Consider the following 24,937-nt stretch of genomic DNA (forward strand, 5'->3'; position numbering starts at 1 on the left):
TTTTTTTTTTTTACTCATTAGGGTATCAAGCTGTCATCTAAAAATATACTTTGTTTCTGGACTGCCCTTGACAGGATTCATAAGATTCCCCTTTATTGCCTCATTTCCACAGTTTAATTAAATGAGGATAACAGTGCAACTACGGAAGGGAAGTACACGGCCTACATCTGTAGCTTCACACAAAACAGCTGTTTCCTCAGCGACGTGTGTAGCCATGCCAATTTTATGCTTTCCGTGTTGGGATTTCCAAGGAGAACATCTTAAGCATTGATGGATACTGGGAAAAGCAACTTTATTGACAGAGGAAGTTTGAATGATTTATACACTTTTGTGAGAGTTTTTTTTTTTGCACATCTTCCGAGGTAAACAGACCTCTAGACGTTCCTCTCCACACTGAGCCAGATTGGAAGTGACCAGGACAATGGATGTACTGAAATATATTTGCTCTCATTCTCACTTAGGGTCTCATGAATAATTAAACTGTCAGAGATGGGGTTGTCTGGACTCAATCTCACTGACTGATGACATAAAGCAAGGTTTTGTCTGTCTTTTTCGGATGGGGTTGGGTTGTGTTCTAGTTTAAAAATATCTCTAGACATCGTCATCGTTTTTGTTCAAAAGGATACGGTTTACATTTCTACCATTTATTTCTATTTCTGTTATGTGTAAAACATTTAAATCTTGTGTTTAATTAGGACAAACATTGAATATAATGTAGGCGGCCACATGGCTTTCTCACTCAAATCAGATATTAACCAATTAAATAAGGTGTCAGAAATGAAAGGTGTCAGATTTAGAACATATTTTAGAACATATTTAGAAAAATAAATTTCATCATGTGCAACCCATTATAGCAAAATAACCAAATCAGTATCATTCATATAGAAATTAAAACTACTTCTAGGTACTTTACAATCTTATTAACATTCAATTTACATAAATCTTACACAAAAACTGCACCAAACGTGTACTGACACCACATATGTTAAGTCCTTAGTTTACATTCTTAAATATCGTACTATTTCTTCTCAATGATATGCGTAAGAAACTCGTGTAACAATGATATACGTTGACATCAACACAGGTGTCAAATTGTAAAATTACGTTCATCAATATTGCCTTCAAGTAAGAATATACTTCATGGTGATTTACCTACTAAATATATTTGAATATACTCAAAATATACATGAGCTAAATGTCTAAACAGGGTTTTTGCAATTACAGAATATATGGCCAAAATTAAAGGATCATTAAACTGTCCACCAAAAAAACAACAGTTCGTTTTTTTCTGTATACGATGGCTTAATTACTAATATAATCAATATACAGTGTTAATTTCACATAATAAATAAATACAACATGAAAAAAAGATACTTCCACAAAGGGTTTGAGCATGCTAATATGCTAACCACGATTAGCGATAAAACAACGCAAAAGCAGTGGTCAGTTTTGTATTTTACTTTATTTTAGTTTGGGAATTATGAGTAAGCTTTTATACAACTCTCATTAGCCCTTGTGCAAATTGCGCACAGATGATAAGCCCCGGCCCCTTCACGCAGACTTGAAAGGAGATTGAAGAACAAATAACCAATCAACAAACTTTAAAGGGGTCATATGATGCGATTTCAAGTTTTCCTTTCTCTTTGGATTGTTACAAGCTGTTCGTGCATAGATAAGATCCCTAAAGTTGCAAAGACTAAAGTCTCAAACCCAAAGAGATATTCTTTATAAAAGTCAAAACTCATCCACGCCCTCCTAAAACGCCTCGCGAGTTTTGAGCAGTGTAGAGTAGCGCTTGTTGTTTGTCATTTCTCCGATCACAAATGCAGACATGGTTTTATGTTTACACGGCACGATGCAACGTAACACGTAAAAAGACAGTTTAAGTCATTATAATCCGTAATTATGTCCCAGCTGGATGCAACAAATGCCTCGGTTATAATGGGTTTTAATGTTTTTGTCTAGTATGGTAAGGGGCGTAACATTTCCGTCACACGCTTGAGGTATTCGGCCAATCACAATGCACTGGACAGCTGGCCAATCAGAACACACCTCGCTTTTCAGACCGATGAGCTTTGTAAAAATCGACGCGTTTCAGAAAGGCGGGGCATAGAGGAGAAACAATAATGTACAGTATGTGGAAAATAATGTGTTTTTTGAACCTTAAACCGCATAAACACATTTCATTACACCAAATACACAAAATAATGTTCTTTTTAGCAACATCATATGACCCCTTTAAAATTGCACAGCATTGAACTTTCCAGTGTACGTAGTTAGTGTGTACAGCATGTGCAAAGCCATGTATATTTTAAATTAACGTTTTAACTCTTTCTGTTACGGAATTAAACTATATACAAAATTAATTACAATTTGGTCTGGGCTGCATGATGTACAAGAAGAATGCAAAAAGGTGAAAGTGTACTGCAATTCAGTTGTCCGTGTGCTGCTACATCTTGCGCATAGGCTACTATGTATCACATACATTTCTTCATCATAGGGTCCACAGTTTCAGTGCACATGGATCATACACATAAGCTCATGGTCAGTGAAGTGTACTCATAAACACTCAACTGTGTACAAGATGTAACAGCAGATGGAAAACAAAGCACACTGTTTACTGTTAATAGTCTTGGATCAACATTTTGGGTCAACCAATCAGATAAGGTTTAGGCTTATGCTGAGTTCCATTCAACTCGGTAGGAATTTTCTTTAAAGAATAAAATAGAAAACCACTTAAAATTAAACTTGAAAACTGTATGTGATATGTGGGCGTACGGTACCAATCAATAAGCTCCTGCACGGTGTGATTATTAAACCTACTTAGCAAATGTTTGCGGAGACAGGTGGGTTAAACACTGTAAATGATCCGCTATGTTTATACTCATACACCTGCAGAACATATGCTAAGATTATATAGCATTGTTTATCTTGTGCAATTAGGATGGCAGGAGGCTTCTTTGTTGAAACACCTGCAAAGCTAACAATAGCATGCCATTCATGAGCAAACAGTGTAATGTCGGAAGTCAGATATTTTAGGAATATCCCACATCCGTTTTTAGATGGAATGCAGGAGGTGATGGAGCTTGAATGACATTCTTAACCTATCCTTTCAATCTGCTTTTAGGTTAGGTAGCTATTGTCTAGGCATGGGTTATAGATAGGGTTAAAACTATGTTTGTTTGCCTGGAATGTTTTTTTCCGGGACTAACAAAAGAATTTGATGCAGGAACACTTCGTTCTTGGCAAAACCAGGATTTACACCCTTATCGTTGTGATTGGCAAGATTATATGAACCTGAACTCTTTGTTTGGAATGCCATTTGGTCTTCAATTTTACTTAAAAGTCAGGGCCAGCAACAGCCCCTGTTTAACACTAACCCAACTTAGAAGGTTTACAAAGCTCTAATGCAATTACTCACATTTGCATGATCATGAGAAGAGAGCCACCTGAAGCTGAATTAGGGTGCTTTGACAGTTTGTCACTGAAACAAACATATGGTGCAGTATCAAGCTTTGCCCAAAAGGAAAAATAAATAAATAAATAAAAATAAACACAGAGATTCCATAAAAATAAAAATAAATACTTATAAGAAAAAGTGGCATGCTATTAAATCTATAATTAGTAAATTAATGGCAGAATACAAATAAAGACTTTCCAAGATGTCAAATAGAATTTTGTTATAATTAGTCAACAAGAAATATTTTTTTATTAAGTCACTGACTGTGTGTGTCTTGGTTAATTTTAAAACATATTTATCAACAACTACCTATCCTAATGATGCATTAAGCACAAATCTTGTGTGAGTCTGTGTGCATGTGTACACTCTACATATTTGTGTACTGTAATATAGTTCTCTTTTCTGTTTTTGCGTATTTTTTGTTGGTCCATCTGTATTCCCATCTGTCTATATACTAGTGTTCACTGAGCCCACTTTTAAGTGTGTGTGTGTGCGTATGCAAAAGGCTTAACTGGCATTGCATGGTTTGTGTTTGTGATGACTGCTGTCTAGATTAAACACGATCAGCTGACCAATCAGAACACGTGTAGAAGCAGATAAGCAGCACTGCTGATGGATGACGTGGTGATGTCACCCCACCATGACATCACCGTATCAAACTGCCCTGCCAGAGAAACACATGCCAATGACTAGGCATTATAGCGATGTAATCAGCTTTAGTGAGAGCCTCGCTTCAACAAAACGTGGGCTGCCGCAGGGGGATGACAACAGCATGAGACATCCAAGAAGATGCTTTATCACTCTCAAACAGTGCTCCCATCTGAAGCTACATCTGCAGTTTTGGCTGGCGTAAGGTCGGCAATCCTTCTTTAGTAAGTAGTCATTTAGCTGACAGTTCTATTGAAAGTGACTTAAAGTACAATATATAGTACAGATTAGTCCCCCTGGAAAAACACTGAGGATCTGCGTGCCCAGTCCTGCGCTCGGAGGGCCAACATCCTGCAGAGTTTAGCTTCAACCTGCTCCAACACACCTGCCTGGAGGACCTTGATTAGCTGGTTCAGGTGGGTTTAATTAGGGTTGGAGCTAAACTCTGCAGGATGTTGGCTGTCCAAGAACAGGATTGGGTTAGTCTAAATCAGTCGCAATGAAGTGAAGTGAAGTGAAGTTAGTGCTCTGCATTTAACCCATCCAAAGTGCACACACACAGCAGTGAACACACACACCGTGAACACACACCCGGAGCAGTGGGCAGCCATTTTTGCTGCAGCGCCCAGGGAGCAGTTGGGGGTTCGGTGCCTTGCTCAAGGGCACCTCAGTCGTGGTATTGAAGGTGGGAGAGAGCGCTGTACATTCACTCCCCCCACCTACAATCCCTGCTGGTACGAGACTCGAACCCGCAACCTTTGGGTTACGAGTCCGACTCTCTAACCATTAGGCCACGACTTTCCCAATGTGAAAACAAGCTTTTCACAAAGCTTGTACCAATGGTGGTACAAGCTTTCCATTACAAGACCAGGTCTTTAACCACTACACCTCATCCCATTCTCATTCTCATCCCATCCCAAGTTCTAGTTGAAGGTTCAGGTTGTTTCGCATTTATTGCAACTCTTCCAACTTTTTTTTTTTTTCATTTTACCCAAAGCTAGAGTCAAGTTTTTCACATTGCATCAGATAATGCTTTGAATCCATTGATTCAAATGAGATCATCATAAGGACATAGAGCAGGGGTGCCAAATCTTGCTCCTAAAGGGCAAATATCCATAAAGGGTTTAGCTCCAACACACTTGCCAGGAAGTTATCCATAAAACCTTGATTAGCTGGTTCAGCTGAATTTAACTGGGGCTAGAGATAAACTCTGCTGGAAGGTGGCCATCCAGGAGCAGGACTAAACACTAAAATCTACTAAAGTATGATCTTTTGTCATGCGACCAAACACTTTTGCTGCAATGCTGTTGCAGTCAGTTCATCCAATTAGCAGTTCCTTCTTCATTTGTAACTGTCTCACTCTTTCCAAACCCTTAAAATGTATTGTATGCATTCCTTTCCATAAAACACTTTCTCCAGTGTGCAAGCACCATAAAATATGTTCTGATTGGCTGTGATTGTGTAGCGTTTTGCCTTTACCATGGACAGACAGATTACTTGTTGATGGAAACTTGAGTTGCACGTGGTTAGGAAACGGCGTAATATGCTGTTGTACCCAGCTTGAATAATAACTCAGAAAATGACAGTAGCTTCCAAAGAAACAAGAATGTCTCGATAGCACTTCCACCCTGCTGTCTCACAAAATGACACTGAATTGGAATGCAGAAACAACATAGCTGCTTATTCACCGAAGCATGAGAGAACCCATCACAGCCAGCAAAATAAGATGTCTGGTCCAAACTTAGACACATTCATACGCACTCCGAGGATTGCTTGGTTCTGGAGCTCTAGTTTTTGGCCCAGCGACAGGCTAGTCTCTGTGTCTCCGGGCAGCCAGGCCATGCGTTAAACAGCATTCACACACACACACACACACCCCTCCCCACAGTCAGGTGATACTGACCCTCCGCTCACAATGTGACTTCTCTGTTCCACTCCGACAGACAGATTGAAGGAGGGACGCAAAAGAAAATGACAAGTAAAAAGAAAGAAGACAGGAAAAGAACAAACTGATCCCTAAAATACAAAAGGTCTAACTGATCTCATTAGGAAATTGACTTGCTCCTGTACAAACACATACAACGAAGACCCGCAACAGATGGAGGAAGTATCCAAAATGTAGACTTACCTTGCTGGCTGCGCCTTTGGGCATAAACCACCACCACGGCTGCAAGCACCACACAGCAGAAGGATGTCACAATGTTGGCCATCTGAGGAGACACACACAGAGGTAGATCGTGAGGCTTCTGGCCTGCCCGAGAGAAACTGGGTGGCACCGATGCCAAGACAGCATGAGGACAGTTTCCTCCTTCCCTCCCTCCCTCTTTCTCTCTCTCTCTCTCTCACTTGCTTGTTTTCTTTCTTTCAGTGTCTCTGCCTCCTGATTCCCCGTCCCACTTCTCTCTATCCGTTTCTCTCTCTCTTCCCTACTTTATAGCATCTCATCAGTGGAACCAATGTCCTCAGGGACTGATATTCTCTCTGCCCAACTGGCTGCGGGATAGACAGTCCTAGATGAGAAATAGGAAGAAGGAAAGACAATGCCAGAATGTTTGGATCCAGGATTGACCATCATAAATGTCCTTCACAGTCTCTCTCCATCTGGCCTTCTATCTCTCTTTTTCTCTCTCTCCACACACAAACTCTGGTGAAATTTTCTTTGGTCAACGATTGCTATGTCATAACTTGGGACGTTGTTTCCTAACCCGGTTCCCGAAGTACCTCCAATTGTAGGCCCTATGCGTTTGTATGTCTTTCTTATGTGACACACACATTTCAAGACCTGACAGGTAGTTTCGTTCCAAACTCACTGATTGAGTCAATGTTGTTGGCCACTCAAACAAACAGCCAAGATATTCCCACTACCTTGAATATATAATTGAAATATGTGTCTTGATCAATCAATTCAACGGTTTCTGTGACAGCCCTGTGAACAGCAAAACAGCCTACACTTATAATCAGAAATATTCTAGGCCTGTCAATCATTTTGAGTTTTCATGGGTTTTTGAGAGACATCGAGCTGACTTTGCCTTTGGAGGGCAAAGCTTTGGAGAGAGGGCATGTGGTTGGAGTAAGCAAAACATTGGAAGTTTGTGAAATCACTTACAGCAACTTTAATAGAGTTCCAGTTTCGTTTAAATGTGCCGTGTGTAATTTCTGCAGCACAAGTGGCACCGAACGGAATTGCAAAAATAATTACCATTTTCAATTGAGTTTCAAAAAATCCCTTGCCTGCTGTTAGGTGCAGAATGTGTAGCTGAAGTTTGGTTTTGGAAAAACTTGCGAATTTAGTTCATAATAAGATCTCTGATTAAAGACTTTCATATCTTAGCTAATCTTACCACAGTTTGAAACATTGCTAAGATCACTTCTAAAACCATAGTGGTGACATTTGTGAGATTACTGGGAAATCTGAATCTGGGAATATCTGAGTAGCAGAAGACTTCCATTTAATCTCATTTACGTTGAGGAGAAATAATTGAGATATTAAAAGGATCCCTTTGGTGATTTTCTTTCCTATGGGAAGACTTCAGAGTGAAACATTTGAAATCCAGACCAAAGACAACACATTGTAGGGTCAGGAAATAAATTTGTCTCCCTAAGTACACCAGAATGTAAAACATTAAAAAGAGCCTACAGTTAAAACAAACACAAAGAGAGGCATTCATCAGAGCGAGACAGGGAATATTCATAACTGGAGAATAGAAAACTTTCTTCTGGATGAATGCACACTTAAAGCCACGGATGGAATACAAGCATTCATTTTTTTGTATACTCACTTGTTTAATTGTCTCCCATGATCCCAACAGTAGTTATTCATTAAAGTTAAACAGGATATTATAACACGCCCCATTATCAGGATGGTTAACTTGCGAAAGGAAATGTACACACACTTTATTTATATATTTAACATCGCAATCACAACACTGTCTCACTAATTGTGGAGAACCTAGCTCGCACTTGCAGCAAAAGTTCTTGATTGTTTTTGCTGGCAAGAACGTCCTTGTCTTGGCTGGTGTCGCAGACTTAAGTGGGAGTGATGTGCATATAATATTTGCACAATAATTTTATTGATGTGGATGTTTAATATTGTGGATATTTAGCTTTTGTCAGCTACTTATTATGTTCTGATTCATGGGTCTGCATACTTAGGTTGTCTTTTATCAACACACTGTATTTTCCCAGCATTCGTCACTCACTAAACACAAGGTTCACATACACACAAGTGTGAAGACGAGAGAGCAAACTATTTTCTTTGTTTGATCAATGTCGCAGACTAAAGTCAATATTGTACATTCTCGCTGAATAACGTCTTTGCATTTGTTTGTCTCTGTGTGTCATTCATCAAAAATCCATCATAAACATTGCATCAGGTCATCATTTACATAGAGATGACAATAAACCCTCAGAAATCAAGCATATGTCTGGATATTACTCAAATATTGTTGCACAGCATAATACAGTGGGTACAGTTGAAATCTTTCACATTAAATTAATTCATCCAAATTTAAAGTATGTCCAAAATTACTTTCAGTATTTTGAAGTGCACTTTTACATTTTTCAATTATCACCGCTTATAAAACCAAAGCTTCCCTCTATTCCGTTGAGATTCTTGAGTAAAGCAGAGAAATACTTTAGTCTGTTGACTGACACTTCATATATATTCCAGCACTCGAGAAAAAAAACATGGACTGACAGGAGTGAAATTAAAATTGTATCTCTCTGTCAGTTCTTCAAAAATCCTCCTCTTTCTGACAGCCATAAGTAGCTTTTTGCCCATCAAACTAGAGAACAATACATTTGATATCTGACAGCTCAGGGTCCTTTTCTTAATGACATCCAATGGCACTGCAGATTTTATAATAATGCTGCTCAATGAGACCCATTTTGCTCATCTTTATCTTCTGTCTTATTTATTTATTCATTTCTTATTTATGGCCATTGCTGCTGAATAGACGCATTTCCCTCACTGGTTAATTAAAATATATAATTCATCGTTGGTGCTGAATGATTTTTTGCACCCATCTCAGGTTCCTTGTGATGTCCTATAAAATTTGCATTTAAATTGGAAAGCCTGAACTGAATACTCGCAAAGAAGGTATGAAGTATCACAAAACAGTACCAGCCAGGAAAATCCCGCCACACCTTTGACTGACAGATGGACGGAAATCGCAAAGGCTGTTTTTTTTTTTTTTTTTTTTTTTTTTTTTTTTGTGGTGTGACTCCCCAAATGAACGGTAATTTTTATAAATTAATAATTCATGAAATTTTGTAAGAAAAATATAAAAATAAAGATAAAATAAAGATGTGTAGAAATAATGACATTATGTGGTTACTTTTTACTCAGTGACATTGACACATGACATTTTTGGAGTTATTACATCTAAATTTGGTATAAAAAGATTGCATATTACATTTACATTTACATTTAGTCATTTAGCAGACGCTTTTAGATAATATTATTACCATAATATTATGGTAACACTTTAGTATAGGGACCGATTCTCACTATTAATTAGTTGCTTATTAGCATGCATATTAATAGCATATTCTGCATGACCATATTCTACATCCCCAATCCTACTCGATACCTAAACTTAACAACTACCTTACTAACTGTTAATAAGCAGCAAATGAGTTGTAGTTAATGGTTAATAGTGAGAAATGGACCTTAAATAAAGTGTGACCCATATTATGTTGGTAAAAAAAATATATATCAACATGAACACAAACAGTATATTTAATTTAAACTAGATTTTTTAAATATACTTTTCCTTATCTTGGACACTCTTCTTTATCACTGATACAGCATGTGTGCAATGCAGTATTCAATTATGCTGGGCCATTCTCTTTTTGCAATCTAATTATGCACCCATTGTGTTCCCCATGCCAAGTTAGCACAGCTGTATTTTAAAGCATGCGGCATAAAGAGTTTATCATGCATATGGCACCTTTAACAATTTTATGATAAAATAGTGCAGATGGACCTATGCAATGAATATTCATCTGTCAATGCCAGTAAAGAAGCACTTTATGACTATATTGTCCAATGTGAATACGCAGGCCATCAACATAATTGGTTTATAGGCTGTAATACAGATTGTTAGGAGTGATTTTACACTGTTTTTCTCTGCCATTACTCATCTGCATGACATGTATCAGCCCTTGTGCAAATGCAAGTAGAAATTCCCACTGCAAACAGTGTGCTGCTGGTATTTACCCACAATCCCACTTTGCAGTAAATATGTAGTTCATATTCTAAATGAGTTATTGAAGAGAGACTTGTCTAGCTATAAACAGAGCTCTGTGTAGGATCTAAAAAAACTCTATTTACTTTTTTTCCACAAGGACCTTAAAATGCAGCACCCATGAATAGACCCTTCCTGCTTTGGGCCTGGTCCTTACCCTGGCCACCCTGTGTGCTAACCACATTGAGCCAACTGGGACATTACGGGGAGACTAAATAAGCAGTCACCCTATAGCGGAATGCACACATGATGCTTTTACCCTCTGTAAGAGTGTGTGTGTGTACTGACTTTACTGTATGCGTTTGTGAAGTACTGGATAAGGATAGCGTTGTTTATATAATTTAACCAATGGATAAACAAAAGAGCAAGTGTTAAAGGCGTCATATGATGCTGCTAAAAAGAACATTATTTTGTGTATTTGGTGTAATGAAATATGTTTATGCGGTTTAAGATTAAAAAAAATTATTTTCCACATACTCTACATTATTGTTTCTCCTCTATGCCCCGCCTTTCTGAAACGCGTCGATTTTTACAAAACTCATCGGTCTGAAAAAGCGAGGTGTACTGTGATTGGCCAGCTATCCAATGCGTTATGATTGGCCGAATACCTCAAGTGTGTGAAGGAAATGTTACGCCCCTCACCATACTGTGTTGATGCCGTGTCCGGCCGGAGCGACGAGACAAAAACAATAAAGCCCATTTTAAACGAGGCATTTAATTGTTGCATCCAGTGGGGACATAATTACAGATCTCCAAAGAGAAAGGAAAAATTTAATTCGCATCATATGACCCCTTTAAGGTACTAGCACTCAGTACTTCAAAGATATTTTAAGGGATGAATTAAGCATTCCGGGAAGCAAAAAGGCCGGTTTTATTGGGGATTTTGACATTAGGCATTTAGATATAGAACTTTGGAAATCTCAGTCTTTACTTTGAAGCAGCTGGACCTGAACGACTAAAATGTACCTTGGTGGCCGCCAAGTGGACTGGCTATAAAAAGAATTTTGATATCATCAAGTGAAGTCATAAACTCCCATCTCATTTTTGGGAATGAATAAGCCCTTTAGGCATTACTCTTGCTAATGTCTGTGGGCCCAAAATGCATCAGTCTTTAGAAAGTCTTTGCTAAGAAGGAGCAGTACGGGGTCTCTTGACAGTGACTCAGTGATCTGTGACTTGTGATGTAATTATCCTTTTTCTATCGGTTTACTGGCCTAAAGAGGACATCTGTCATGCATAGCCCAGGCTACTGGTCTAGGACACTTTGTTTCTCTCTTTCTTCCCTCAGAATCACAGACGAAGGCAGCACTTTCAATCTCCAAAGGCTTTGGGAAGATCCATGGATCACAGCTCATTACCAGCCAACTGGCTGTCCAATGAAAAAGTAGAATGCCTTCTATTGCTCCACCCGTCCTTGGCACCTCATTGTTCTGATTGTATGGTATTTATGCTTAACCACATCACAAATGACCACAGGTGAAAAAGGTTAATTTGTCAATGTAACAAAGTCTATAAATAAAAATAACAGTGCTTGGGAGGGAAACAGATGTTTGACAGAGACAGCCATTCAGATAGTTCGGGTTCAAAGGTTCCAGCTGGCAATTGGCGGGCGGAATGCCCTGTGGTGGTACATGGGTCTGCCTCTGCCACCTCTGTGCAAAAGCAACATCTGTTCCTCAGACAAACTACTGAAACTGAAGCCAACTGTTTATGATGCTATTCTGATGTGAGACACTGAGCAAGAAACATGGAAAAGTCACAATGTGAGGATCTCTTAAAAGAGCTTTAAAGAGAAGACGAGAAAGGCCAGGAGAAAGAAATACAGAAATAAGAGAAGGAGAAGAGAGCATCAAGAAACTGACAGGTGGTTAGCCCTGAAGCCAGGGTGTTTTCTACCCACTCGCAAAATAATTATTTGCCTCCAAGAGTCCTTCAAACCGAAATACCACAGTGGCTCTGTCCTACTCTGATAATTTCCATGGGCCTGGCAGATGTCAACCGTGAAACCTCACCACTTACTCAGTTCTCAGGCAGTGTAGTCCTCTTTTTTTTTTTTTTTCAGAGGACCAAAGAGGCCAGAAACTGCCAATGACTGAAACGTTAATGTAGGTGCAATTTACAAAGAAAGATATAAACAATTATACAGGAAGATCTGAGGTGGGAACTTAAATGCTGACAGATCTGCATACAAAGCTCTGCATGGTTCTATTATCATTGTGTCCATAATCAACAAACTTAACCCTAGTTTACATAAAAGGAACTGTCCCCTTAAAGTTATAGTTAACCCAAAAATGAAAATTACCCCATTTTTTACTCACCCTCAAGCAATACTAGGTGTATTTCACTTTCTTCTTTCAGACGAATACAAGTGGAGTTACATTAAAAAATGTCCTGGCTCTTCCAAGCTTTATAATGGCAGTGAATAGAGGTCAAAATCTTCAGCACTTTTTGTGGAGCACTTTTTTTTTATAATGGATGGACACTTTTTTGTGCTTCAAAATCTTTTTCACTAAATCTTGACCACTATTCACTGTCATTATAAAGCTTGGAAGAGCCAGGACAAATTTTAGTATCCGTCTGAAAGAAGAAAGTCATATACACCTAGGGTGATTTGAGGGTGAGTAAATCATGGGGTAATTTTCATTTTTGGGTGAACTAACCCTTTAATACATGTAGACATTATCTGCTAAATCAGTTGCTCTAAAATTGTTTTACATCAGGACTCAGATTTTATACTGGACATCAAGTGGTGACCCAACATTATGGTTAGCACAAGTCATGTTTATTGCAAGCGAACCCATAATTAGTGCAGTCTGGGTTGTATTTTCTTTGACCTTGCATAGGTTTTTTAGAGGTTTTTAAGGATGAGGGTGTCACGCAACATGGCCTCTACCTATTTTTGCAATTTCCCTCAAGGCACAGATGAATTTGCACAAAAATATAACAGAGTTTGATCAGAAACATTACCTTTCGTGCCACTCTGTCTACCACTGTGCTCATGGGCAAATTACAGTTGCTAAATACATTTAGGAATATTAAATGACTGTGTGGACACTCTGGTGTCATCTGTACTATGCTGTACCAGAATCTGTTTGGTGAACTCTCTCCTTTCACACCTTCATGTTCACACCCCAGAGGCTGGTGTACTACAGCTAGTTGAAACCATTGGAAATTTGCCCAGGGGCCTTGTGTGAGCTGTAAGAAAGGGCCCTGGTGAGGTGCTCCTCTCATCACCACTCTGACAGAGTCATTAGGATTCTATTCCCAGCTTCCTTCTCCTCTCAGTGCTCATTAGCCATACAATCAATTAAAGCCAGTCCACACTCACATCGTCTTTCCTTGCCAGATACCTAAATTACACATGTGGGAGAATATTCCACTGAGGTGTTTGGTCACTTTCCCGCACTCCGAAAAAGTTTGAGCTTCGTGAGATAAAGAAAGGGTGAGCGGATCCAATATAAGAAGAACGATTTGTTTTGAGATGAAAAGTCTTGTGGTATCGACTTCACCACTGGCTGAATGTCTGATGCATACGGCATACAAAATTGGAAACACTTCAGGGGCTTCGAAGTCGTCATCTGATTGGTTGAAATATACAAGATTCCGGGAGACGCTCTTTAACATTCCAACTGGAAACAAAGATGCCATGACGTCAAACCCCCTCATGAAAAAAAAAAAGCTGTCATGTTTACAACTGTGACGATGAGCACTTATCAGGATCAACTAAATGCTGGATTTTCAAAAGTATGTGAAATATGTAAAGTTCACAACATAGACTCTGTAAAGTGGGCTTTACACACCGGTCAGTTTTTGCGGGGACATTTCGATGCGGCACAAACGAAACGTGATTGGTTGCTTTACCTGTCAGTCATATGGCCTCTTGGGCGGGCCTTGGCCATTCAAAGCAGCCAAGGTTCCCAGCCCTCCTGCCGTGAGTCTAAAGGTCTGGCTGCGTGAGACTAGTCTTGACTAAAACTACAGTGTATGCAACATTACGTCATTCCAGTGTGGAGTCAAATGAGGACTGCATGAGCCGTGGTCACCATTTGGAACAGAGGCAAAGTTTGCTGATGTGAAATAAATACAACTTTTTTTTCAAGCCACTGTGTATGGTCTTTGCGGACAGTAATAGAACAATGTCTTCTTCCATAGATGCCATTTGGAGTTTCATTTCAGACTTAATTTTCGCACAGACCCGAAATCACATACAACATCCTCCTAATTCAATGCAATTACACCACCAACCTGGAAATCGGTGTGTGTGCACTTTTCGCTCTGACAGAGTCCATCGATTTTTGCTGACAGAGACAGACAACTCTCTTGCATCACTGAGTGCAACTGCTGTGGGTCTTTTCACCTTGATGGGCAACTCCTGACTCGACATCACAAAGATATTCATCAGCAACCTCGTTGCTGTGTTGGACGGTACAGTAGAGTGAACTACCGAGTCTGCCGTCAATGAAACTGTTGCTGTAATGAACAATGGGTCTGAAGCATGCTAGAAATTTATTGAGCAGTCTTGCTTCCGGAAGACAGGAGGCCATAGTGGAGGCACATTCTACAATACAAAACCTTCCCAAGTGACAGGTGTTTGACTTAGAATTTATTGAGCAGTCTTGCTTCCGGAAGACAGGAGGCCATAGTGGAGGCATATTCTACAATACAAAACCTTCCCAAGTGACAGGTGTTTGACTTAGTATGCCCACTCCAGCCTGAGCTCCAGGCTCACCAGAGTGCAATTGACAATTACATTTCACATATTGGAGAAGGCCTGTCTAAAAAACTTAGAATTAGGTTATTGATCCACTGACTCTTATTGTCACTGCTCTTAAAGTCAAGCCGGTGGTGTAGTCTCCCATTCATTAACGACCATATCATGGAATGGAACACCACGACCAAAATCCGAAATGAAGACATGCATCAGTAAATAAGCTCTGTTGACTTTGGGGAGTTTCAGGCCACTTCTGTGATCACGTTCTGCCACGTATATGACTGAACTTAGACAAGGCGCCTGGCATGTTTGCATTCAACCCAGAGGGATGCAACTCAGCAAAATCTATAATTGCTAATAGCATGCTAATAGGGAGGGATAATGGAGTTTATTTCTGGGGCCGCTTTTGTGCATCTATTGACTATGTTTGGCAGGGATAGCCATGCTAACTAATCCTTACACCACCTCTCCTCAGCCGCCTTCAGTCTGTAGGCTAATAAATAATGAGCTTCAGTGAGTTATTGATCTCTCTCACTCTCTAATGTTACTCAGAAAGGTCTTTTTCAGAATAGGAAAATTAGAGGGAGCGATAGCTCCTAGCATTTCAAACAGAAAGGATATTAGCATTTTGATGGTTTGAGGTGAGGATTAGTTCTTTCTTTAAGAGAAATCCAAAAGGCATAGATTAGGTGTTGCTTATATCATTCGCTGTGAAAGATGGTTGCATATTCGATGCACACAATAACTCAGTTCTGAATAATGCTTTTTAAATGTCTGTTTTGATGCAATTACCAACCATGAGGAAATTACATTGATTACAAGGTATGTAAATATTATAATAACCGAACAGCTCTGTTATATTTGTTTACCCTGATTGTCTAACATTTCAGCCATTACTGACAGAAAGCCAAGAATATCTGAATAACCCTTTTCCCCTCGTTCCTCATTTTTGGTCAGTAATAAACACCACACACAAGCAGAGTCGCTGCTGTCATGTTGAGCAAAATCAGCTCACAGTGCATTAGCTGCTCTATCGGAGAGAGTATCGATCCCTCCGAACATGGTTTAAAGCTACAGAGAGAAGAAGAGGGGAGGGAGGAAGAGGGAATGCATGCATTTTGCTTCATATCTTGGCTTAGAGCCGATGACTCTACTTGGCTGTATTGCATAACTATAAACGTTTCTTTATAAAGAGAATTGCAATTTCTGTGAGTGCAGAGCTACGTAGCAAACTGAGTGGTTTTAATTTGATTGACTGTTTATTATTTGTGGTCTTTTATGATAACCACACTAAATCTTTTTTTCTTCTTCTTCAGGTAACTTAAAATATTGCTATGCATTTAAAAAATAAATAAATTTTATTTGAGTAAAGATATTGCTTTTACATTACATTTAGTTACTGCAAGTCATAACAAGGGTCAGATCAAGTGAAAATAGCTCTTTAAGGCAACAACTTCACATATTCAGTCTTACAGAGCAATATGTTAATAAACAGGCTTGTAGAGGATGACAAAATAAAGATTATTGGCAGCTAAAATCTGATTAAAATGTGCAGAAATCTGAGGCTTATTTTCAATACGTTTTTTTGGTGAACGGTGTAATGCACAGGAATTGATATGCTAAGAAAGGAAATATATTAAGGTAATGCTCTCACCCAGAGATTACTTCTGTAATCATTACTGACATAGCCTTAACTTTTTTTTTTTTTTATAAAACTGAGGTGTGATGGAAGTAAGGAAACCATACTTTCTATTTTATAAGGCTGGGAGTTATGTTTTTTATCAAGGCCTGGGATGTAAGGTGTGCTCGCTGAACTCAAACATGGATCGAATGCTCCTGTCATGTGGATTCTGGATTGTTCCAAAGGTGTGAGCTTAGAGAACAGAGAGAGAGGTGAGCACAGGTCTCTCACCCTGACTTTCACTGTATCTTTGCCTGTTGAGACTTGTAACATTTGCACATTGAGTTTGGTCTGCGAGGAAATGTTAGCGTTTTGAGTCCTGGTGTGACTTTGATCAATGCCAAACGGAGGGGAAATAATCGTTCAAAGATTCAACAAAGGAAATATGATGTTTTTGTGCTTTTTTCCCCTGTGCTCTCTCATGAGGACATTGTGCTGAAATGCACATTATTGCCATGCATGCATTCAGCATGGAGCAAGCAATTTACTTAATGTGACAGATTTCCTAGTGCAACAGAGCATTCAAAGAGTGCAAAGGAGGTTAGGACTTGATTCTATCCATGGGAAATTGACTGGATTTATTTTATTATTTTCTCTCTCTCTCTCTCTCCTTTGGAATAGCGGGACCTAATGAAATTGTTGTAAGTGTTACTATTGTCTTAACTCTAAAGCTTAAGCTAAAATTAAAATGATATTTAAATACTATTAAATAATGTTAAAATTATTAAAAATAATACTAAAAGTTGTGTATTAACAAAGCAAAAAGAGGTTGATTTTGCATTCATGTTGACTATGTTTGTTTATGTTGCTAACTCCATATATAGAGCTATCTTGACAAAATGCAAACAAGATGCACAAACTTGCTAAAGCTAGTCTATTAAAATCAGTGCTGTTTGATGCATATGAGTGCATATATGGTCAGGCCAGGTTGGTTCATTCTGAAAAAAATGTGTGGGGTAATTGAGAACAATGCTATGAATAATAAATCGATTCGCCGTAGCAATTGTGGCGGTGGTCTGTTTATCAAAAAGCATGCTTTCCCCCTCCTTAAAATATCTAGATTTAATATCTGTTTAATAACACTAGAAACTAAATCAGTGACAGATCATATATTATGCCAAGCAAAAAACAAAAAGCCATTACAGATGGAGATGAAGATTCTTTAAGAGGGATCTGTGGGTAATTCAGTCCATAATTACGCTTTCACTGACATCCTGAGGGACTTTGGGCAAAGAATGACATCAATTTCAACACAGGTAGATCTATCAACAACATTACGTTTTAACCACACATCTCTCACGCAGAGTTGATTGAACTTGGCTCAGATGTAAGCCTAAATGATGAGGAATTTAAATGACATTTTAATCAATTTGAGATTAATCTGTCCCTGTTCTATTTACTCAGCGGTATTCCATAATACACTACGGAAGATTAGCATACAACTCATTAAGCAGCCAAATAAGCCATTTTCCTATATAACAACTAATGTACAGTCTAATTTTGCAAAAAAAAAGGATTGTATTTCTCAGCTGTTGCTTTCAAAAATTATATTTGATGAATGACAAGGGAAATTCTCGCTTGTGTGATCTGTGGGTGGATTATAAAGGTGGAACCGTCAACTTTCCTCCACGCATTTAGAATAAAGGCAGGCGAAGTCAATCGAGATCCAGATTTCATGGCGGCTTTTCAAGGATTAGACAGCAAGCCCCTGCCTTTTGCATCCCTGCCTTTCAGACAAACGAAGCCCTTGATCTTTTTTCAGATCATGTCGCGCACCATTCATCATTCTGACAAGTTTTAGAGAAAGGTCTCCACTTGCAAAGTTTCTTTTGTTAAATGGAAGATTATATTGGAGTAGACACAATAATGGCCTTTGCTATGTACACCAAATTAAGACCCTGTGAGCTGAAGATGTCTGCCTGTCAAAAAAGCTAAATGATTTTCTGCTGTTGGCAGATGAGTCATTTTCTAATTCGTACAAATCAGTTCAATGTGCCGCAACGGTACGCTTTGCATGAATGAAACTTGCCTCGAAATAGCCTGATTGTTTATAAGATGGTTTTTGGTTTAAAGTCAACATAAAATGCTGCTTGCAACCCATTTTAACTGAGGGAAACCAAGGCATGAAATGGGACAAATGTAGGGCGGGATGACCAGAATGGAGCCAGATGGTTGGAGGAAAGGGGTTGAAAAGCAAGAGAGATTCACAACATCATCCAAAAAGTGATGCAATAAGAGGAGGAAATTATTTTGATGAAAGATTATGCAGAATTTTAGTTAAAATAATGTGCCACAATAAATTCATGATAAGTCCAAGAACGTGCATTAAGGAAGTAAACAATTGTGAAAAAGAACTGTAATTGTATTGATTGTGCAAATGTAGTGCACTGCCAATATTAAAATTATACAGATTTTTTTAAAAGTCTACATCCAGATAATATAATATTCCATACGAAATATTAAAGAGAGACACTTCCGTGACTGTTTATTAACTCATTTAAGTATAATTTTAAAGTGCACTTTATAATAATGTCAGATTGCAATACTTATTTTAAAGTGCATCTCAATTTTTTTTTATTGTTTTAATGTTTTATCACACTTTAAAGTACACATTTTGATGTGTTGACTAAAATAATAACGCATATATAAGGTACTTGATTATAATTTTACCTGTGCTGTGATATTTGATGTTAAATATTAATATTCAATATATATATTTTTAGTGATATTTTCATATTATTTTATTGATATTTTAAATGTGTAATTTGCAATATAAATTAGGTTAGGGTTAGGGTTAACCCGAACCCTAATATATTTTACCATAACTGTTTGTCAGTACATTTAACAGGATGCTTTAACCATATTTCAAATACAATACAAGTATTATAAAATTACATATAAATATGTATTTCAATATACAGATGGTGTTTCCTGCTTGACATTTCTGCCTGCCACACCTCCTCCAGTGCACCTTTTGGGTCAGCTGCAGGGTCATCAGCTGGTGCCACCGTTCATGGACGTTTCGCCCCCTATCCAGTACGTCTCCCAGTGGGGGGGCAGTGGCTTATTGGGACGTCTCCCCGCCACCCCCTGCAGCTGCTCTCACTGGGGTACCGAGCCCCAATTCCTGTCCCTCCTCCTTAGCCACAACCAGTAGCTTGCCTTCTCTGCCTCCTCCGCCAGCTCCTTGATGGCTCTCCTCAGGCTTACCCCAGTTGTCCCAGCAGCTCGAAGGAGCTGGATTGCGGATTTTCCCAAGAAGCCCCTGCATCCAACTTCCACGGGATGGATGGTTGCGGTCCATCCCCCGTCTCTGCACGCCGCCAGATCAGAGTACTTGAGCCGCTTGAACTCGTACGCCGCTGGTATTCCCTCTTCCCATGGCACAGTCAGCTCAATAATGAGGGCCTTCTTGGCCGCTGTGGCCCACACCACAGCATCTGACCTTAATGTTGTCTGAGTGATCTCTGTTGGGAAGATAAGCTGGGTGCCCAGGTCAACACGCATCTTCCAGAGAGAGAAACACATACGCAGGTTGTTAAAATACTTGGCTATGATGGTAATTACACATGCTGGAATGTGGAAGAATTCCAACGCAAACTCAACCAGTTTATGTGGTACTGAACCATAAGCGTTCGCCAAGTCAAGCCACACCACATGAAGTTCGCTCTTCTCTCTTTTGGCACGTTGTATCTGCTCCCAGATCACGTATGTGTGTTCAATACATCCTGGAAAACCTGAGAGCCCTGCCTTTTGACAATTTGTGTCGATGTAGTGGTTGCTGCTAAGGAAGCTGGTCATCCTTCTTGCCAAAACTGAGAAGAACATATTCCCTTCCACGCTCAGCAAGGCAATGCTCCTGAACTGATTAATGGTCATGGAATTCCGCTCCTTAGGAATGAAGATTCCAACTGCCTCTTGCCACTCAGCTGGAATGGATTGGTTCTTCCACACAACCTGCATGAGCTTCCACAAGATCTTCGTCACTTGTGGACAGTTCTTGTACGCCTTGTATGGGAGCCCGTTTGGGCCTCGTGCTGAGACTGATCTGGCCTTTTTTATATATAGTCTTATGTAATTAAGTGAAAAATCTCAAGTTTAACTAATTGCATTTAATATTAATGTAATGCATTTTCATTTTTAATGCAATAACACACAATTAAGCATCTGATAACAATACACTAATTTACACTTAATATTATTTTACAGTATTTTCATAATAAGTACTCATTTTAGAAGTATGCTAAAGTGTACATCTAAGGGATTAGATGCAAAATTATGCAAAATGTGTGTTTTTAAGCAGGTTTTTCAAACAACGTGCACATTCCCATCAAAGAAATAAACCCGAATGCGGCCCAGTAAAGTTTCTTACAGCTGTGCCTTGGTAAATGCATGTCCTTTTGTTGCATTATTAAATAACCCTTTGAGTTATGACCTTTACCCTCACATGGGGCTTGGTTTACACTCAGGCATATTAGAGGACAGCCCATGGGTGATATGAGACCTGCGATACATAGAGAGCATCATTAATAAAAACAGTAAGGGAGGCAACCGCTGCCAAGATAGCACTCAGAGAGACTGAGGCTAAATCCGGTTTCATATTATCATTGCACATCCCAGGCACGGATGAAAGGGAACCCTCCTTTAAATGGGAGTGAGATGGATCCTTTGGCATAAAGGACCACTTGGGACCAGAGACAATGAAAGCAATTACAGGTTTACAGCGCTGATATTCTGCAAGTCATTCTAAGTTAATGCTGGGGAGGGAGGGAAGATGAGGTGAGGGAAGATGACCTGTGACGGAAGGTACTGTAGCATATGATGGGGGAGCACGAGAAACTTGTTTACAGCCACACTGGGCTGTGCTTTCTAGATTTACAAAACAACCAAAGCGGCGCTGTGGCTAGACCGCTCTTTCCCAGCCCTAGTGAAATGGTAGGCGTTAAATAAATGTATGCAACAAAGGAGCATGGGAAGCAGTGGATTAAAGACATGGGGGACTTGTATTAATATAAGACGTGAACAGCCCACACACTTCAGTCGGGACTAGCAGTCTGGAACAATAACTGCAGGGGATTAACTGCGAAAAAGGCCTTCGGAAGGAAACCGTTTGACCAAACTAATTAAGTTAAAAGTAGGGGGGAAATAAATAAATTACTCGATTGAGAGCCATTCGCTTTAAAAATGTCAAGATTGTGTGAGCAGTCTGAAAACAGAGAGAGGGCACTGATATTTCATGCTAATGCCAACAAATTGAATCCCCATTATTCTAGCAAGTAAATAAAAAAAGTTTTATAATATGGCAAAGACAATCTAGTCGAGAAATATATTGGCTTTCCTCTCTAAAATTGTATCTTTTTTTAAGAAAGAAAGACAGAAAGAAAGAATAAAGGGGAAAACAATTTTATATATATATATATATATATATATATATAATTCTATATCTGTAGAATTTCTGGAGGACTCAGTCTCCATGACAACGGCAGACACCGAGTAATACTATGTGGTAAGTTGTTACCTCCAGTTCGTTTTCATCAAAAATCTTTATCAAGTCAATGAGAATGAGTTCGGTGAAACCCTGTGAAACAGATATGTGAAACATGATCAAATCATTGCATGTCAATATAGCATGTTTAGCTATAAGGAATTATCTAACTTCTGCTACTACCTAGTGGCAATAGCTGGAACTACAGATAACTTTTTATTGTGTGGGGGATTTGATCATGTACCTCCAAAAAGGCGTTCATCTGTTTCTGGACCCGGTTCACAAACCGCCACTGAATCACCAGGCTGTGCAGAAAAAAACAACAACAAAAAAACAAAGATTTTGTTGGTATAAGATGCTATATGTAGTAATTTACAAGTAGAGCAAGAGAGCAACTCACTCTATGTATTCTTTTTTGTTGTCATTGGTTACAACCATATCTGATCCGCTTGGCTTTAAATCCACCTGATATGTCTATAAATATAAAACATTTTACAATAAAAAAGCTTGTTACATGAGGTCATTATAACATTCCAAGTAATGGCATTCATTTCTTTATCCATTAAAACAAAATATTCTCCATTTATATGTATGTTTTGGTTCAGTTATCTTCTTTGGTTTCACTAATGCTATGGGAAATTGTATCGAAACCACAACAACACACACTGAGCCCAGATGTCTTCTAATGTATTATTTCTGGCAACCGGAGGCCATGTTCTACAGTTTAATCTGGGGTCATTTGAGATATCACTGTAGAAAAGGAGTAAAAAATACTTTGTCAAATTAAAGTAAGCGGCATGCAACAAAATGACTTTTCCTTGAGCATTGTCGTCACGCTCTGTCAGAGAGGCAAATCAAATCACAAGCCAGATGAAACCTGCTCATGCGTTTGCACTGATGGCTATTTGAGCTCTGCTTAGATAATTAGCCAACTTAACAGCACAATAGTGTATTAGCATCTACCACCACATAATTACCAAGACAACCTGACTATAACATTTATTAACACTCCCTAAACTCATTATCATAAGAAAAAAAAGTCAAATTTTTGCAATTAAAAGTGACCACACGCCATCTGCATATGTAGAAGCTAAATATCTGGCCTTGTAACTAACAAGTAGAAGATTCAAACTCCAGAAGGATCAATCAGTGGATTGCCACGATGTCCTTGATCAAGATACTTAAACTCAGTTCACTCCTGAGCAGTGGTGTATAAAGTACCTGAAAGCCATACTCAAGTAAAAGTACAGATATCTTACCAGAAAATGACTTTGGTAGAAGTTGAAGTCACCGTTTAGAATATTACTCAAGTAAAAGTCTTAAAGTATGTGATATTTATTGTATTTAATGCAGTTACAGATGCATAAATAGGCCTAATATTTTGTTTTTAACATAAAACGTTGAATACTGATATTTGAAATAATTTAAAACATGAGAAAAATAGTCGAAATGTGAAATTAAAACCGCCAGTAAGTGACTGTTAATGCGTGAGTCATTGAGATTCAACCGATTCATTCAAACGACTGATTCATTCAGAAACAAAGCATTTGACTGTGTTAATGAGTGAATCACTGAATCATATTCAACCAATTAGTTCAAAAAGTTGATTCTTTCAATAAGTAAACACCATCCATTGCTCAGAGACGCTCCAGACAGTGGAGTATAATCTTTGTTTGGAACTTAAAACCGCCAGTAAGTGACAGCAAGTGACTGTTAATGCGTGAGTCATTGAGATTCAACCGATTCATTCAAACGACTGATTCATTCAGAAACAAAGCATTTGACTGTGTTAATGAGTGAATCACTGAATCATATTCAACCAATTAGTTCAAAAAGTTGATTCTTTCAATAAGTAAACACCATCCATTGCTCAGAGACGCTCCAGACAGTGGAGTATAATCTTTGTTTGGAACTATTTTCGTTAGCGAAATTGAGCAAAAACAAGCAATATTATGTCTAAAATGTTTGTCACTTACTGCATTACTGAACTTGTATAAAATGATTATTAAATGTGTTCATGCTGATATCTGCAGAAAAACGGTAGGCTACTCTTTGTGTGATATAGATTAAGTTAACTATATTAAATTATATAAATATAAAAAGCACACAGAAGCATTTTTGCAGTCTACAATTTAGAATGCCTGGAATTTTGAGTTTTAACCCTCTAAGCGCCAAAATCGCAAAATTGCGACAAGACGTCATACTTAATAAAATAGACTGTAGTTCCTAATATAGTGTAATATCTCATTTGTATTCCCTACCACTAGATGGCAGACAAGTAGTACTTAGATTCTAGACCAAAATTACATCACGTTCCTATTCAGATTTCCTAAAAGAATTTGCAGATTTCCTCTCAGACCTATTGGTTACTGCTGATAAAGTGCTAATTGTCGGAGATTTTAACATTCACGTTGATAATACAAATGATGCATTAGGACTTGCGTTTACTGACTGAATAAACTCTTTTGGAGTGTAGAGGCAGCAGGGGTAGGAGAAATAGGGCTGGAAGTAGCATTAGCTGCCCCAAAGAGGTGGGAGTGGCCGCGGTAAACGTGGCCGTGCTGTGCGTGGGATAGCCGGGAGACGTGGGAGAGGCAGCAGGGGTGATTTGGATCTAAATAGGGCTGGAAATAGCGATGACAATGGTGGCTGTGTTTATTTGAGAAATTAAGAAGTGTATCAGGACTGGATCAAACGCTTTGAT

At 38.7% G+C, this 24,937-nt stretch overlaps 1 protein-coding gene across 1 annotated transcript in view; it reads right to left on the minus strand.

The window, feature by feature from the left end:
* The window catches only part of LOC107738850 (ciliary neurotrophic factor receptor subunit alpha-like), a gene marked incomplete at its 3' end in the record, with an annotated part of 143,561 nt that overhangs the window by 70,695 nt on the left and 47,929 nt on the right, over nucleotides 1–24,937 (minus strand). The window contains exon 2 of the mRNA XM_016550734.1: nucleotides 6,237–6,318. Within this exon, the coding sequence (XP_016406220.1) occupies nucleotides 6,237–6,318 (82 nt within the window). The remainder of the gene's footprint in view (nucleotides 1–6,236; nucleotides 6,319–24,937) is intronic.

This window comes from Sinocyclocheilus rhinocerous, unplaced genomic scaffold, assembly GCF_001515625.1.
Source record: "Sinocyclocheilus rhinocerous isolate Xijiao unplaced genomic scaffold, SAMN03320098_v1.1 scaffold103, whole genome shotgun sequence".
Lineage (NCBI taxonomy): Eukaryota > Metazoa > Chordata > Actinopteri > Cypriniformes > Cyprinidae > Sinocyclocheilus > Sinocyclocheilus rhinocerous.